The sequence below is a fragment of the Haliotis rubra genome, unplaced genomic scaffold, assembly GCF_003918875.1.
Source record: "Haliotis rubra isolate DU_JTF1 unplaced genomic scaffold, ASM391887v1 Scf799, whole genome shotgun sequence".
In the NCBI taxonomy this organism is placed as follows: Eukaryota; Metazoa; Mollusca; class Gastropoda; order Lepetellida; family Haliotidae; genus Haliotis; species Haliotis rubra.
The window spans coordinates 313552-329973 of record NW_025767522.1 but is presented as its reverse complement, the minus strand read 5'-3'; the positions used below and the strand labels follow the sequence as shown (position 1 = coordinate 329973).

Genomic DNA, 16422 nt, shown 5'->3' with positions numbered 1-16422 from the left:
GCAATAGATCAGAATTATTTTTACATGCCTTCCTCACTAGTTTTCACATCTGAGTTTAAGAGAATAGTGGATTTTGAATATGGCCTCCATACATTTTTCTACCTATAGGAAATTAGCAATAACACGGCGGGGGACTCCAGAAATAGGCTTCACACATTGTATCGATCCATGTGGGGAATCGAACCCGAGTCTTTAAAGGACGCTTCAACCTCTACCTCACTGGTTGATAGGCTCACTGTGCTGACTTATGGTCACACCTCACTGAAGGAACTATTAATAAGCACATCTCAGTCTATTGATGTTTGATTGGCACCCACTTTATGAATGAAATATTTGATGTCTGTCAGTGAGGCGTCGAAGTTGGTTTTTCAATCGTTCATTGAGCAACGTGGGCCTAACAGTTGTTTTAAGGGAAAGACAAACATCATTCATAAAACGACTTTGATCTTTCAACCATTCGGGGAGTGAAGTGGGACTATCAAATATTTCATTCATAAAGTGACGGCGAGGGCGACATCACAAAGACCCCAGAAATGAGCTTCACACATTCTATCCCTGGGAGAATCGAACCCGGGTCTTCTGCGTGACGAACGAATGCATTTACCGCTAGACTAACCCGCCGCCTCGACTCGACAAGGGGGACCAGAGACTGACAACGATTCATGGCGGTAGGGTATTATGCCAAGTGGTTAATAAATTTCAAGTAAGCGAAATTTAACCGCAAACAGCTGATCCATGCAAACACCTCGTGGACTATCACTGGCTGTTGGGAACATAAAACAAATAGAAATCCCCACGGGTGTGTTTCGATGTAACAAACGATCTTATATCAAAATATTTATTTGAAACAAAATAGAAATTTGTACATGGTACACAGAATGGTTTTAGTGAAAATGTGTTTCTCCATATGCTCGCTTGACAGGTCAGCATATGACCAGTTAGATATGTTATGTATAATATAATAACATACTGTGAAAGCTGATAGCTGCAGCCATGGAAACAATAAATGAATGGTGTCCTAAGCGGGTGTTTCTTCAGTCTCCCATCTCTGTCACAGGCGAGTGTGGACCAAGGCCGCGTTTCACAAAGCAATCACAACGCTACTACTATCGTATCACCTATACTTTAAAGGCACAATGTCACACCACATTTATCTAAATATACAGAAATCAATGTATATGCATTTGTATAGCGCTAATATCCATCCCTCGGAAGGTTGCTCAAAAGCACTGGTGGGTGTCGTAGGCTGCCGAGAATAAATGAGTCTTTAATTTTGATTTGAAAGTACTCAGTTGCTCTTCTGATCGTAGACAGTGGTAGCTTGTTCCATAAAGATGGACCCCCAGATTGAAAAGACCTGTCTCCGAATGTCTTTGTCCGACCAACAGCTGACTTTGACATATGTTGTGTTGATGATCTAAGGTTCCTTGGCGGCTGATATTCATGCACAAGATCAGATAGATATACTGGCGCTTTTCCGTGCAAGGATTTGAACATTAATACAAGCATATTGTACTGGATGCGTTCTTTGATTGGCAACCAATGTAATGCCATCAGAACAGGAGTGATATGTTCTGACTTCTTAGTTCGCAGCTGAGTTATGGACCTTCTGTAGCTTCATCAGGGGTATTCTGGAAGTCCGTGAAGCAGATCATTGCAATAATCCAGTCGAGATGTAGCATATGCTTGAATCAGTGCTGCTGCCGTTTCCTTGGTGTTATATTTCCTTATCAGTCCAATATTGCGGATGTGATGGATATCTCTCAATAATGCTAACTATCAGCCCCCAGGGAAGGTACCATATAACTTATCCCAAAAACAAATTACGTATTTAGATTACAATATTAAAAACCTCGAATGAATTAATGCAACGTTAAATCGACTCTCGCTCCCTCTACCGGTCGAACATTATTTTAAGCGAACCCCACAGAGTTATGGGGTCCAGATGCCTGGATGGTCTGGTCCTGACCCGATTAGTTACAGACCGCCGCCATACAGCTGGAATATTGCTGAGTGCGGCGTAAAACTAAACTCACCCACTCGAACACAGAAATACGTAATCGAAGCATATGTTATTAGTACCAGTTAATATGAGTAACAGTTATTTAAAGTTCTTACGTTCTTAATATTACCGAATATAATATACATCAGTTAGATATAAACAGTAACGTTTATTCTTGATAAAAACAAGCAGAATTCATTATACTTCTTCTCACATGCCAGTGAATATATCCTCAACAATCAAATACCTATGTGAGAGGGGTTTTGAGCATTATTTCAGCGACGTTGTTGGCGCATCGTATTATCATCCATGTAGGAAATCGAACCCGGGTCTTCAAACAAGACTTGGTGATATAACCACTTAGCTACACTAGTCCACGTTCTTTCATACATTTTCCGTTCCTAAAGTCCCCCGTCGATATACTGCTGAAATTAAGCGGCAAGAACCGAAAGATTATATTCACTGATTCTCTTACGCTCAAACACAAATTATATGAAAATATATAATTCAACTCCTTATTCGGTCAAACAATTATTATATATCATGTTTTAAGGGTTAATGGAGGGGCAGTCCCTGAGTTATCACCCTTCACTTGCTTGCCTCCCTTGTTCCACCGTGCGTGATGCACTGGTCCCAGTCCGGCCACAGTACGTTCACAGTGGGTAGCCAGGTTGGGATAATTATCTGGGGAAAATAAGATGTTATCAACAAAAATGTTCCACAAACACCACTATGCATATGTCATACATGATACACAAATACTTCAGAAGAGACAATACCGACGAGAGTTTTAGAGCAATTTCTTTAGCCATAAGGTAAACATCGTCCAGAGTGCTATTGACTGCGGAGAACTGCATTTCAAAATGTCCTTAATTGAACCTGGTTTCAAGTACACTTTTTCTGCATAACCATGGAAATAACTCAAAACTGCATCAACTCAGGATTTGGTCACTATATCAACATGCAAAATGCAAAACAAACAAAACAAAATACCGTTCCCCGTGGTGTAAGACACAACTCAGATTTCTTTATCAGTTGAACTCGTTGCTATTGAGTGAGTGAGTTTACTCCGCTTTTGGCAATATTCCAGCAATATAACGTCGGGGACACCAGAAATGGGCTTCACACATTGTACCCATGTAGGGAATCGAACCCGGGTCACTGGCGTGACGAGCGAACGCTTTAACCACAAAGCTACACCATCGCCAACGTTGATACTGACTTATACAGCATTTGCAAACATTACACACTTTCTATAAGAATAATTTAAAATTTCTCTAAACCCTTTCATCTGGAATTCACATCGCGAATATGTATGAAAAGTGAGTGGAATAGAACGCTTGTCACATTTTACTACTCAGGAATAACAATGACGTATATGTGACGAGAGTGAAAATTTCGATCAGGAAATTAATTGGAATATCACTGCCAACCTGTTTTCCGGGTTTTACCTGTTATGAGACTCTCAAATCCAGATCCATTAAACTGCCAATATGCCTGAGACAGCATACCGAACAGAGAGCAATCCGCTTCACAGGGATCATCTCCCATCAGGAACTTCTTCCTCCCTAGTATACAGGATGTAACTTAGTTAATGATGTCCCCGTACCTGTACCTCCATTCAGATTGTACAGGATAAGTATGTATAAACCATATCAAGTTATCCAACAAAAGGGAAAAAATAAAACTATTTCCTTTTCGATTTCCATACAGTTGGTTGTTTGGTTTGTTGTTTAACGCCGCACTCATAATATTCCAGCTATACACAACCACTTGTTTGAGTGCACTTTAGCAGTTGAGACGTACAATATGGAACAAGTTTTTATGGATAACAACTTCTTTATTTCGTGAGTGCGACGTTTCGATAAAGATTCTTGTACCGTTGTCAAGCAAGCGTGATACATGAAGTGGAGGAGCTGCATATTTATACTGTGTATAACAATGAAACTACATACATTGCAATTGACAAAGGAAACAACATAATTGCCATAATTGGTTAAGCAGTGGAGAAGAGTTCTGTGTCAAGGCTGGAGCTGAGGGAGGTGTTGAGGTCATTGATGGCGGACGTGGACAACACCGTCAACAACAACAACCCGAAATGTGTTATTTATAAAATAAACTGTGATTCTGGACAAAGCTACACAGGTGAAACATCCCGACCCATCAACACGCGAGTCAAAGAACATCGCACCTCTGTTGCTAACTCCGACACCAAATCAGCTATCTCTGACCACATCAAAGCAAACCCCAATCATCAAATAGAGTGGTCCGACTTCACCATTCTCGCCAACAACCAAACGGACTTCACTAAACGCAAGCCCACCGAAGCCATTCACATCAAACGCCATAAGCCCACCATCAACCGTGACCAATGATACTTCATTCCATCAGCTTATGATCCACTCCTCCACCAAGCCCAATCTATTGTATAAACATCGCACCTTTTGTATAAACATATCCTTCATTGTACCACTCCTGTATTTATACATCTCTGGCTTCCATTCACTATCCTTTGTGCACTCACTGGCTTCATCAGCATACTGCTTAACCAATTATGGCAATTATGTTGTTTCCTTTGTCAATTACAATGTATGTAGTTTCATTGTTATACACAGTATAAATATGCAGCTCCTCCACTTCATGTATCACTCTTGCTTGACAACGGTACAAGAATCTTTATCGAAACGTCGCACTCACGAAATAAAGAAGTTGTTATCCAAGCCGGCGAGCATGACCACCCGATCTCGTTAGTCACCTCTTACCACAATCACGGGTTGCTGAAGACCAATTCTAACCCGGATCTTCACCGCTAGATTTCCATACAGCATCGAAGAGAAGAGGGATTATGATATTCATGTCCTCTGTTGGTTTGTCTCCATTGTTACTGGTTAATTATAACGTAGGGACATTCAAACATGTGGTCGGCGCACGTTAAAAGAGTAAAGGCTTCTTGAAACAACTGACCGTCTGGTTTGGGGCGATTGGGAAACTTAAGGTTTATAAATTATAGACTTACGTAACCTATATACTTAATCACTAAATATAACAATATATGAGAATCAGTCTGGAGCCAAGGGGTTGCAAAATTGGATTCGAACCTTAAGTTGGGGTCAAAATTATATTTCTGAGTTTCTGTCTCAGACCTGCAAAACTTTGGGTTGAAGTACTGCCTCCTGTTCAAAGCAAATAGATACAGGTTGTGTTTGTTTTGTCAGTTTCGTTTGTTCTTTTAAGCCTCGCATGGCACTAGTCCAACTGCAAGACAGCGGACTGTGGATATTCGAGATTGTACCGGGCAATCCTGTGAATGATATTTAGAGGCATGTTTCAAGCCGTCGTGACACGCTATCAAACGAGTCAGTTAGAGTGACTACCGATCCGTTTGGTCACCTATTACTACCAACACAACACAGTGACCAGTTCTAACCAGGGTGCCGTTTCACGAAAGCCTCTTAGCGCTACGACGTCCTAAACCACATCGTAAACCAGGGCCCCGTTTCACAACGGGGTGCTGTCGTAGCACCACGAATGTCGTACCTCAGCTCTTAAATTTTTATCTTAGTGGAAGGGTCGTAAATCATTACGCTGGGACATCCTAAAGTCGGTCGTATCCGCTAGCACGTCATAGCTATGAGAGGCATTGGTGAAACGGCAACCACAGGATCCCGTTTCACAAAGGTATCGTAGCGCTACGACTTCGTACCTCCTATACTGTAACATAGACTCACGACAGTCGTAGCAGGAACCTCTAAGTAATATAACCAAATGACTGTTCAAAGACTCACTACCAAACTCAATTTCCACAAATAAATACCTATAAAGTCGGAGATAGATTGGAAGTCCTTATACATCATTTCGACGACCTCTTCCTCCGTGTGGCGACCCAATCCCTGACTCCATGTTTGTTTTTTAATATCATCCATAGAAAGAACTTGGAGAATTTAAACGTTTCCAAAATAAACGATGCGTCTCTGCTGTACAACCAGCGGATTTGGGCAAGCAACCTGGATCGGAATCATTTCAAATCATCAGTACGTTGGAAATATGCTATATGTCTAAATAGGGAATTGCATCAGACATAATTTTTGTCACTGATGCGTCAGTTAATTATAAAACCTACCTTCAACTTATGAAAAATGGCAAATTATCTTTGATATTGCAATTCCATGGCAAGATATTTTTAGAAAATATAGAAAATGTACAAAAGATACTAAATTGATTGACTTCCAGTTTAAATTTATCCACAATATTGTCTACACAAAGAAAGAATTATTTAGAATGAAATTAGTAGATGATAAACTTTGCTCATTTTGTAATTTAATGTCAGAAAATTTGATACGTGTTTATTGGGAATGTGAGTGTGTGAAAACGTTCTGGCTGAAACTGAAAGAATATATTGAAGATAAATCATCAGAAAATTTTACCCTGACAAAATATACAGTCTTAATAACGACCTTATGAATCACATACTTCTTGCCAGTAAAAAATATATCCATATATCAAGTATTAAAAAAAATAAGCTATCACTGGATACATTTGTGAAACTATTGAGTGATATTTTCAAGACAGAAAAGTTTATTGCCAGTAAGAATCAAAACATATTACAATTTGACAGAAAATGGTCATCTCTACTGCACACATTCCCAGCTTAATGAAGATTCCAATATGTGTAATGCCAACCCATATGAATATCTGTTTTACGGTGTACAAGTGCTGTTACATCATGTACTTTGTATATTTGTATCTACTGATCCTGAATGAATAAAAAAATTAAACCAAAAAAAATTAATTAATATGTCTTCCATATGAGTGAATTTAGTTTTACGCCGCACTGAGCAATAGACCAGCTATATGGTCTGTAAATAATCGAGTCTTGACCAGACAATCCAGTGATCAACAGCATGAGCATCGATCTGCGCAACTGGAATACGATGACATGAGCCTGACCACCCTATCTTGTTGCATGGGTTACTGAAGACCAATTAAAGTTGACGTACCAGTACCACCCCAAGCTTATGATTGAGGAAATGTATACACAGCGTGGTGTCCCCAATAGGTTGGCCATTGTACTCAATCCAGGGGACCTTGCCCTTAGGTGAAGGTTGCATTCCATGGATGGAAAACGTGGCACGGCATGAGGAACTATGCGCAGAAGAAAAACTGTGACTTATGTGAATATATACCATTCCAAAAAAGTAGGGGATATTGGATTTACAAGATTGATAAAATGCAAATGATGAAGCCAAGGAGGAAAGAGATGATGAAGAGAAATTAAGGGTTAATGTGACAATTTATTCCATTCCTTTGGAAATGTTTCATCTGTATGGATATATATTATTTTTCTCATATGCATTGGCATTGGCTTGTGGTATGCTCGAAAAATGGAATATCCCCTACTATGTTAATGGTATATGTAAACTAGGAAATTTATACATGATACTGTAAGTGATGTGTTTCTTGAGTTAACCTGAAGACGCGACGTTACTCGATATCTCGTGGTCTTCCACGATATAACCGGTGTAACCTTCTTCTTGTCCCTTAAACCTCTTACACACGCATGTATGCACAGACAAACGCACGAACGGACGGACACACAGAGCCTTCTTCGGTGATCTCGTTTTGGTTTACAAAGCAATCGCCTCATATATTACCATAAGTATGTATGTCTTGTGTAACGAGGTTCTGGGCAGAAGATGAGTGATTAACTGCAAACATCAACTTTCACTGCCCATTGGTTGATAGAATGAACAACAGTATACACAGCAGGATATACACAAACAGCCAGGTCACAATGTATACATATATTAGTTGACAACAATGTAGGAATTACCAATAAGCTGTGACTGTTATCTCCGATCTCGAACATTGTAGTCAGTGAAGTCAGAGTCGATTTATGCTGATCGGGTGGTTACAATGTGTATCTGGCTGACTGTGCACAATGACTTTTGCTTCGATGGTTTGTTCTGTCCTTCCCAGTGGTTTACCTCACTCACTCACTCAACACCTCATTCACCTACCTGGTAGGGTATCCTGGCCATCCGGAGATAGGTTTCCAGCTTCACAGCAAACGGTGTCATGCTGGGGGCGTAAGGACCTCTACCGATCTGATGAAGGATCACCGTATCTCGGGGATACTCTTTACGCTTCTCTCTATACAACGAAACAACGTTATTGTAAATGACCGTCCCTTAAGACCCAGTACCCTCACCCCTTAACCGCATTGCAGATAAATGTATCAGTTTCACTGGCTAGAAATATGTCTCCAGCTTTGCTTGTGACATAGTTAAGGATTCATTACATGGAAAATATACTAAGCTAACTCATAATACGGTACAAGAACGGTACAAGAATCTGTATCGAAACGTCGTACTCAGGAATAAAACGAAGTTGTTATCCATAAAGTTTGTTCTATATTGTACTTCCCAACTGCTAAAGTGCCACTCAAAGAAACAAATCTTTGAATGGTGTTTATGACGGGTAGTCATCCAAAATTATACTGAACATATTTTCTATGATATTATCTGAGGGCACACCATTATCCAAGACCTACCAAATGATTGTTTTTCATTTTCCTCAATTTTTTAAAGAAATATTATACCTTAATGGGTTGTAACCGCATCCACATATGTGAAATTTTGGATATGGCTTTGCTAATAATTTCTCCAAAATGAAATGGAAGCATTTCAAACATTGGACATCGAGAATATAGTTAGGCTGACTACCTTTTGAACGTCCCTGGTATATACCACCCAAAATCATCTCAAATTATTTATCTGTACCCTGTAATCTCTCCTTTGGGTAAGTTCATTATACCAGACAGGTAAATGCCGCGTGTTGTTTTAATTAATTGTAGGGTTACTGGGTGTAGGGTTTATGGGTTGTAGTGGTTTTGGGAGACAACCATATATACAGTTGTGGCACACTGTGAAGTAGTCTAAATGACCCTCAAGAAGGAAAGTCAATACTTTTCAAGGGTGAAGTAGTCGAAAAGCTATAATCTTGAAAAATAATGCCTTGTCTGTGACAGAGGAATACAAGAGTGAGTGAGTGAGTTTAGTTTTACGCCGTACTCACCAATATTCCAGCCTTGTGGCGGCGGTCTGTAAATAATCGAGTCTGAACCAGACAATCCAGTGATCAATAGCATGAGCGTCGATCTGCCAAATTGGGAACCGATGGCATGTGTCAACCAAGTCAGCGAGCCTGACCACCCGATCCCGTTAATCACCTCTTACGACAAGCATGGGTTAATGAAGGTTCATTCTAACCCGGACCTTCACCAGTTAGATAAACAAGAAATATATGAGAAAATAGTTTACCATGTGAAAAGGCGAAGGAGCTAAAGCTGATGTGAGACATTATCCATTATGGTCAGTCAATAATCCGGGTGAACTATATCTATATGCCAGGTATCTTTGGACTCCCAACATAAAACTAAAAGCTTTCAGTATCACACCTGACTAAAGAAACAGGCATAAACTTAATGTGGTACAAATGTCCACACCGTGTTGTCTCCCTTTACTTGGTTGCCTCCCTTGTTCCACCATGAGTGATGCACTGGTCCCAGTCAGGCCAGAATGTTTCCTTCATACGGTTACAGTAGGCGGCCAGGTTTGGGTATTTGTCTAGGACACGGACCAATACGAGATAATAAATGTTAAATATATGACTGACTGTTTAAATATCATATAAATATACAGAAAGAACAGTATGAGTATCTTTGTAATTTGTTACTGTTTCTAAAGATAAAATGATGCATCAGGATTACATCTTAACATGTACTAAGTTTCCACTTCACAAATCAGTTTCAGAGGACGAAATCAAAATGAAGTGTACAAAATAAATACCTGTAATCTATTACGTAACAGTGAACATGTACCAAACTGCCCTTCACCATCAAAAGCGAATGTAGGTTTTATTTGTTGACCTCGATGCAGTCCTGGCACTTTGATGCGAAAATGAATAAATATAAAAATTATGTATCTAATGTGGTTTTAGGTTTTGGATGGCTTGTAGCTTAACGCCGCACTCAGCAATATTCCAGTCGCCTCTTACGACAAACATGGCTTGCTGCAAACCCTGATCTCAAGCTATATGGTCGTCAATTGTACGTGCATCCTTTCGTATTTTCAGCAGGCTTCTTTGTGGGTGAGACGTTACTGAGGCGGAGTGACTTTGACTTGAACTCCTTGAGAATGACTCAGCTGGTGTATCTTGTGTATGTCAAGACAATTATCAAGCACGCTTTCCGTGAATAGTTGCCACCCAGGTATCATTACGATATCATAAATATACATGTTGATGTCTGAAGTTGTAAATATAGTCACGGATTCTTCTGTACCCATAATGTCTCTTTTGATGAAATAATTGATCTGGTATGTAAAACTTCAGGTACATACAAGATAGTGTCTCAGAAAACAAATATGTCGGCTTGATCACAGGGGCGTGTCACGCTTAGAAAGAGCGTCAGAAAGACATATAAGTATACAGACCCTACCCTAGTACTATATAAAAGAAAAGGGATGTAACGACGGAACCACCCCCTCCTCAATCAATGATTTGTAGATGTTGCAAAAAAATTTTAGACCCGTGGAATGGCGCTGCCGATCGAATCTAGCCCTACATAGGTGCTGTCAACGTGGCTGGAATTAATAAACGAATTTAAAAAGTGAGTTTTCGCTGTCTTGGGTGATCCATGATTTTGGCTTGGAATTGGCCGTAGGCCTCGACGGGGCCTTAAAAATAGTTTACGTGGTGAAATCTAACTTAGACTGAGGAGGGGGTGGTTCCGTCGTTACATCCCTTTCCTTTTATATAGTACTAGGGTAGGGTCTATATACCTATATGTCTTTCTAACGCTGTTTCTAAGCGTGACACGCCCTGTGGGCTTGATTTACCCATGAAGTCAGAAAGAGCCTGTAGCTCCTTCTTAAACATCTGTGTCACTTCCTCTTCTGTGTGGCGACCCAAACCTTGATACCATGTTGAATTTGCAACCATATACTTGGCAATCCGTACAACAAACCATCCTATCTTCAACGTTTGCTTAATAAAGGTTTTGTCGTTGTCATATTGGTAGCGGAATAGAGCAAGGAACCTGAAACACAAATCTAACTGTTCATTATCATTAATATTTATTCGTGTATTAACCATAGGATATAACGTTCTTTTACATGGCCTGGTTAAAGAGTATTACTACATGTATTAAAGGGAAGTTCCGACGTCGTGCGTCCGCTTCCAGTCAAGGTCCAGACTGTAATTAGCGTGAAGCAAGGGACATCGTCAGTCATCAACAGCTTAAGTGACATATACTGAAGGAAATAAATAAGGGAACACCACTTCATTGCAGTGTTCCTCAGATTTCCTCCCACAGCGCCATTCATCACAAGCTGGTGATGAAAACTGGAATATATTAAAGGAACGCTTGAACTGTCCTGTGTTCCTTTATTTGTTTCCCTCAGTATATTTGAAATGATTTGGAAAAGTATGTTTTAAGTGATAATAAATGAGACTTTCCCAATATTTACACAAAATATATTCAAAATACCTTCAGTCAACGATGTTAATCAGCAGGGGGGGACTTTTATATGATATTTTAACTTCATCGAGAACACGACCTTTCACACAGAAACGGTTATTGCTATTTGAAACCTCAAATCGATCGGGCACATGTACGTGTTTTTTTTTCCAAATTCATAGTAGAATGTATCTTAATGGTTTCATTGTACCGATCCTAACAAACATTTTCTAGGCTCACCAGTACAGATGTTCCTCCGTCATGACCTGCATTGCCATAGCTGCACCCTTGTCCCGGGGACTCAGGTGCTGGTGGAGGTCCACTTCCAGCTTTTCGTTCAGGAAGTCAATACATAATGTCGAATCCGCCACAGCCTTCCCATTATACTCAATCCAGGGGACCTTGCCCTTAGATGACATTTTCAGCCCTTGGAGGTTCTGAGTGGAAGATCACAGAGCAAAAGTTACTTGTACTATTAATTCAAGGCTCTTTCAAATTACATTTTATTACCATATGTGGCTTACATGAGGACATCTTAAATAAACAAACAAACAAACGTGAAGATGGCAAAATACTAATCCTGAGAGACAGAGATTGATACTTTTCATTCTGTATCATTCCCCAGTCCCATTAGCAATACCAGCAGGGTAACATTGACATGGAGGGTTCATCTCGCTACTGGACACAAATTATAGAGCATTTCAGACATGCTTTTGGACCCTGTTGGTGCCTAACACAGCAGCCAAATATCTGTACGATCTGATTTTGTTTGCTTGTTGTTGCAGCACTCAGCAATATTCCAGCTGTCTGTAAATAAAAGAGTCTGGACCATGATCATCGATCTCTTATCGATGTGTCAACCATGTCAGCAAGCCTGATCTCATTGGTCTGCTCTTACGACAAGCATGGGTTGCTGAAGAACAATAATATTATTCTAATCCGGATCTTCACGTTTCTGTACGATCTGCGATGATCTGACCACCAACGTGCCACAGCCACGTTCAAATTACCAAACTTTCGGGGGGCGGTGGGGTAGCCTAATGTTAAGGCGTTCGCTCGTCACGCCGAAGACCCGGGTTCGATTCCCCGCATTGGTACAATGTGAGAAGCCCATTTCTGGTGTACCCCGCCGTGATATTGCTAGAATGTTGCTAAAACCGGCGTCAACCCATACTCACTCAGTAACTCATTGAAACTCTGGCATTGTAGTCAGAGTAGTCGGAGTCGAGTTATGCGTATCGGGTGGTAACAATGTGTACCTGGCTGACTGTGTATAATGGTCTGTTGCTTGGATGGTTTGTTCTGTCCTTCCCAGTGGTTTACCTCACTCACTCACTCAACACATCATTCACCACCTGGTAGGGTATCCTGGCCATCCGGAGATAGGTTTCCAGCTTCACAGCAAACGGCGTCATGCTGGGGGCGTAAGGACCTCTACCGATCTGATGAAGGATCACCGTATCTCGGGGATACTCCTTCGCCTTCTGCCTGTGGAATATTGGCATAGTGTTCTCAATATAACAACCAAATTGTCTATCCAATAGAAATATATTGAATTTATTAGCTTAAGTTATCAAGCACCGTGCTGTTTTACAAAAGAGCATATGTTCGACGTACAAATAATATTTGTTGCATGTCGATACTAAAGTGATGTCTGTTGTTAGGTAGTTATCATAGGTGGTACACAACCAAGTGAAAAGGGGTTGTTATAAGTGCGTATAAACAAGTTGGTCCGTCTTAATGCCGTTAAGAGTGAGTGAGTGAGTATGGTTTTTACGCCGCTTTTAGCAATATTCCAGCAATATCATGGCGGGGGACACCAGAAATGGGCTGCACACAATGTGCCCATGTGGGGATTGGAACCCGGGTCCTCGGCGTGACGAGCCAACACTTTAACCACTAGGCTACCGCACCGCCCCTTAATGCCGTTAAGAAGGGTGGTGGGGTAGTTGAAGAGTTCGCTCGTCAGGCCGAAGACCCAGGGTCGATTCGACACATGGGTACAATGTCTGAAGACCATTTCTGGTGTCACCCGAAGTAAAATCGCTGGAAAATTGCTAAAAGGGATGAAAAACCATATTCACTCACTCATTTAATGCCGTTTTGAACCTTACTTTTCAGTTATATCACGGTTTGAAACCTATATTGAAACAGCTACTTATTTTCTAATTATTCGGAATTACAAATGTCCAGTGGACTTTGAAAATAATCAGAACCATTTTTGCGCCTGCCTACCTTACACAACATATGCACAACTATGAAAGAGCAGCAATGGGCTATTGTCAATATATCAATATGAATGGCTAAAGTCAAGAATATTTCACTTGAAAATGCCATGTTACGTACTGCAATCACGTGGTTCAGCACCTATACAGTCGGATTGAACATTTAGTGAGTGAGTCAGCGAATTTAGTTTGACGCCGCACTCAGCTGTATTCCAGCTATATGGCGGTGGTCTGTAAATAATCGAGTTTGGACCAGACAATCCAGTGATCAACAGTATGAGCATCGCAAATGGAAACCGATGACATGTGGCAACAAAGCCAGCGAGCCTAACCACCCGATCCCGTTGGTCGCCTTACGACAAGCACGGGTTACTGAAAGCCAGGGCCCCGTTTCTCAAATCGATCGTAACGCTACGACAGTCGTAAGTCTATGTTAAAGCGTGGGGGTCGCGATCTAAGCGCTACGATCGCTTTGTGAAACGGGGCCCAGATTATTTACAAACCGCCGCCATATAGCTGAAATATTGCTGAGTGCGGCGTAAAACTAAACACACTCACTCACTAATGAAGGTCAATTCTAACCCGGACCTTCACGGGTCGAACATGTAGCTCTAAAGGATAATTACCATTTAACTTTGACATATGTTTGTCTCGAACCCTTAATTTTATAAATTATAAGATGTAATCCCCATTGTTAATCCTTATCACTGATGTTTTGTACATTTATAGACAGTCATGCTGTCCTGTGCTGTGGTATCATTAATCTGTGTCTTAAACTGGTTTAATGCATGTACATGTAGACATAGTTTATTCTTGCAACCAAAAGATATGTAAACATAACCATTTCGTGCATCATATGTGTATATAACATACATAAGTTGTACATAATAATTATTTAGACATGTACCTCTGGTGCCGCGATCGGAGTGTGTACAAATTTCAATTCACTCGAGTGACTATATTGGTCCCGGAACAAAGAGCGGGGACTCACCCCTAGCCTAGGTGGGGTAATTCACATTATTCACAGCTCTTACGAAATACATGTTATTACCATATGAGGCTTATATGAGGACATCGTAAACAAACAAACAAATGTGAAGTGGCAACGTAGTAGTATTAATCCAGAGAGACAGAGACTGAAAACTTTTCTTCCTTAATCATTTCCAATTAGCCTACGGAGGGTAAGGCTTGGTGCTCTAGGGAACCACGGCCACCACAACTATCAGTGTGTGCTGACCTGGCGAATAGTTCTTCTGGTATATATATCTACCTGCCCAAAACCAACTAATATTTACAGACTACTATATACTCAATGTTATCAGATTCACACCGAGAGTGAGTGAGTTGGGTTTTACGCAGATTTTAGCAATATTCCAGCAATATCACGGTGGGGGACACCAGAAATTGGCTTTGCACATTCTACTCATCCAGGGAATCGAACCCGGATCTTCCGCATGACGATCGAACGCTTTAAACACTATCTACGCCACCGCCCCTCACACCGAGAACCGTACACTGTCATCATGTACATAGGAATCTGCACGTATTGATATTCAAGGTCAATGTAAGCGTGTTTAGCACACCCGCAAACCGCCTGTTGTTATAGTAACCAGAAAACCTGGTAACCCAGTGCGATAATCCAGAACCTTTAAAAGGGTCTAACATATTTGAATAATGACTGTTAAACTCTGAAAATATGTCTCTTTCTGTTCACGACCTGGATTTCGGTTTGGGTGCTTGTTCTAACTTTTGACCTTTGACCTTTCGTTCTCAGTCACTGAAAGTTATGTATATCGAAAAGGCGATCGAGGTCAGGGCTGTACCGAAAGATTTTATTATTTTAAATAACACAGTACTTTTGTTTACTGTTACATATAGGTACAACTTCATACATACATAGACTAAGGCATGCAGCCCTTTCCGTTTGATACAAAAACTGTACTGTGATATACCCGGCGAGTTTTCTCTGGGTATCAAAACAATCGTTCACCGGTGGTTTCCGCAGCTGACTTGATAACTAGATCTTACTACATACTTTAACAAGAGCTTCCTGAGGACGACGACCGATGCAACAGCTACTACAACACCTCCGACTGCATATGCAATTTTCTGTGACCCGTCTACGAAAGTGTCCAAATGTCCCTTCCATGGTTCGTGAATCGTCGACAAGTATGTACCTGATCTGGATACCGGCCGTACGTGGGTGAACACATCGACCTGAATAACTCCAAACATTCACTCTCTGGTAAGCCACTGTCAACGTACGTCGCTTCGAGAAGGTGCATATATGTTCATCAAAGTATTTCGTTTACACAGTGAACAGTGTTCAAGTTTTATCAAGTTTCAAGAAAAGGAATAACGGATACATTGGAAACATGAATTTGTTTATATCTTCAAATCGTGTTCTAATGGTAGTATAAAAATTATAAATAACAGCAACTATTTTCAATTATATACATCATCAAATCCGTACAGTCAGTGAGTGAGTTTTGTTTTACGCCGCATTTAGCAATATTCCAGCAATATCACAGCGGGGGGCACCAGATATGGGCTTCACACACTGCACCCATGTGGGGAATCGAACCCGGTCTTCGGCGTGACGAGCGAACGCTTTAACCACTAAGCTACCCCACCACCCCGTGCAGTCAGCAGAACTGATGCATTCACCTGGGGGGGGG

The 16422-nt window shown here is 40.8% G+C and overlaps 1 protein-coding gene across 1 annotated transcript; it reads right to left on the bottom strand.

The window, feature by feature from the left end:
- Positions 1-9491: 9491 nt before the first annotated feature.
- On the bottom strand, positions 9492-15983 carry LOC124261359 (failed axon connections homolog). The gene is made up of 6 exons (XM_046695659.1): positions 15780-15983; positions 12863-13007; positions 11760-11956; positions 10850-11099; positions 9850-9856; positions 9492-9627 (listed from the first exon to the last, which is right to left on the bottom strand). Exons 1-6 carry the CDS (start codon positions 15977-15979, stop codon positions 9521-9523), a joined length of 906 nt encoding a protein of 301 aa, XP_046551615.1. The 5' UTR covers positions 15980-15983; the 3' UTR covers positions 9492-9520.
- Positions 15984-16422: the final 439 nt, after the last annotated feature.

What these genes read in the sequence shown, in the direction of transcription:
- LOC124261359 (XM_046695659.1), bottom strand. Translation starts at nt 15,979, where the DNA reads ATGTTTGGAGTTATTCAGGTCGATGTGTTCACCCACGTACGGCCGGTA. An exon ending in CTCAGGAAGCTCTTGTTAAA is followed by an intron (nt 13,008 to 15,779) that starts GTATGTAGTAAG and finishes AATATTCCACAG; the next exon opens with GCAGAAGGCGAAGGAGTATC. An exon ending in CCTACCAGGTGGTGAATGAT is followed by an intron (nt 11,957 to 12,862) that starts GTGTTGAGTGAG and finishes TCTTCCACTCAG; the next exon opens with AACCTCCAAGGGCTGAAAAT.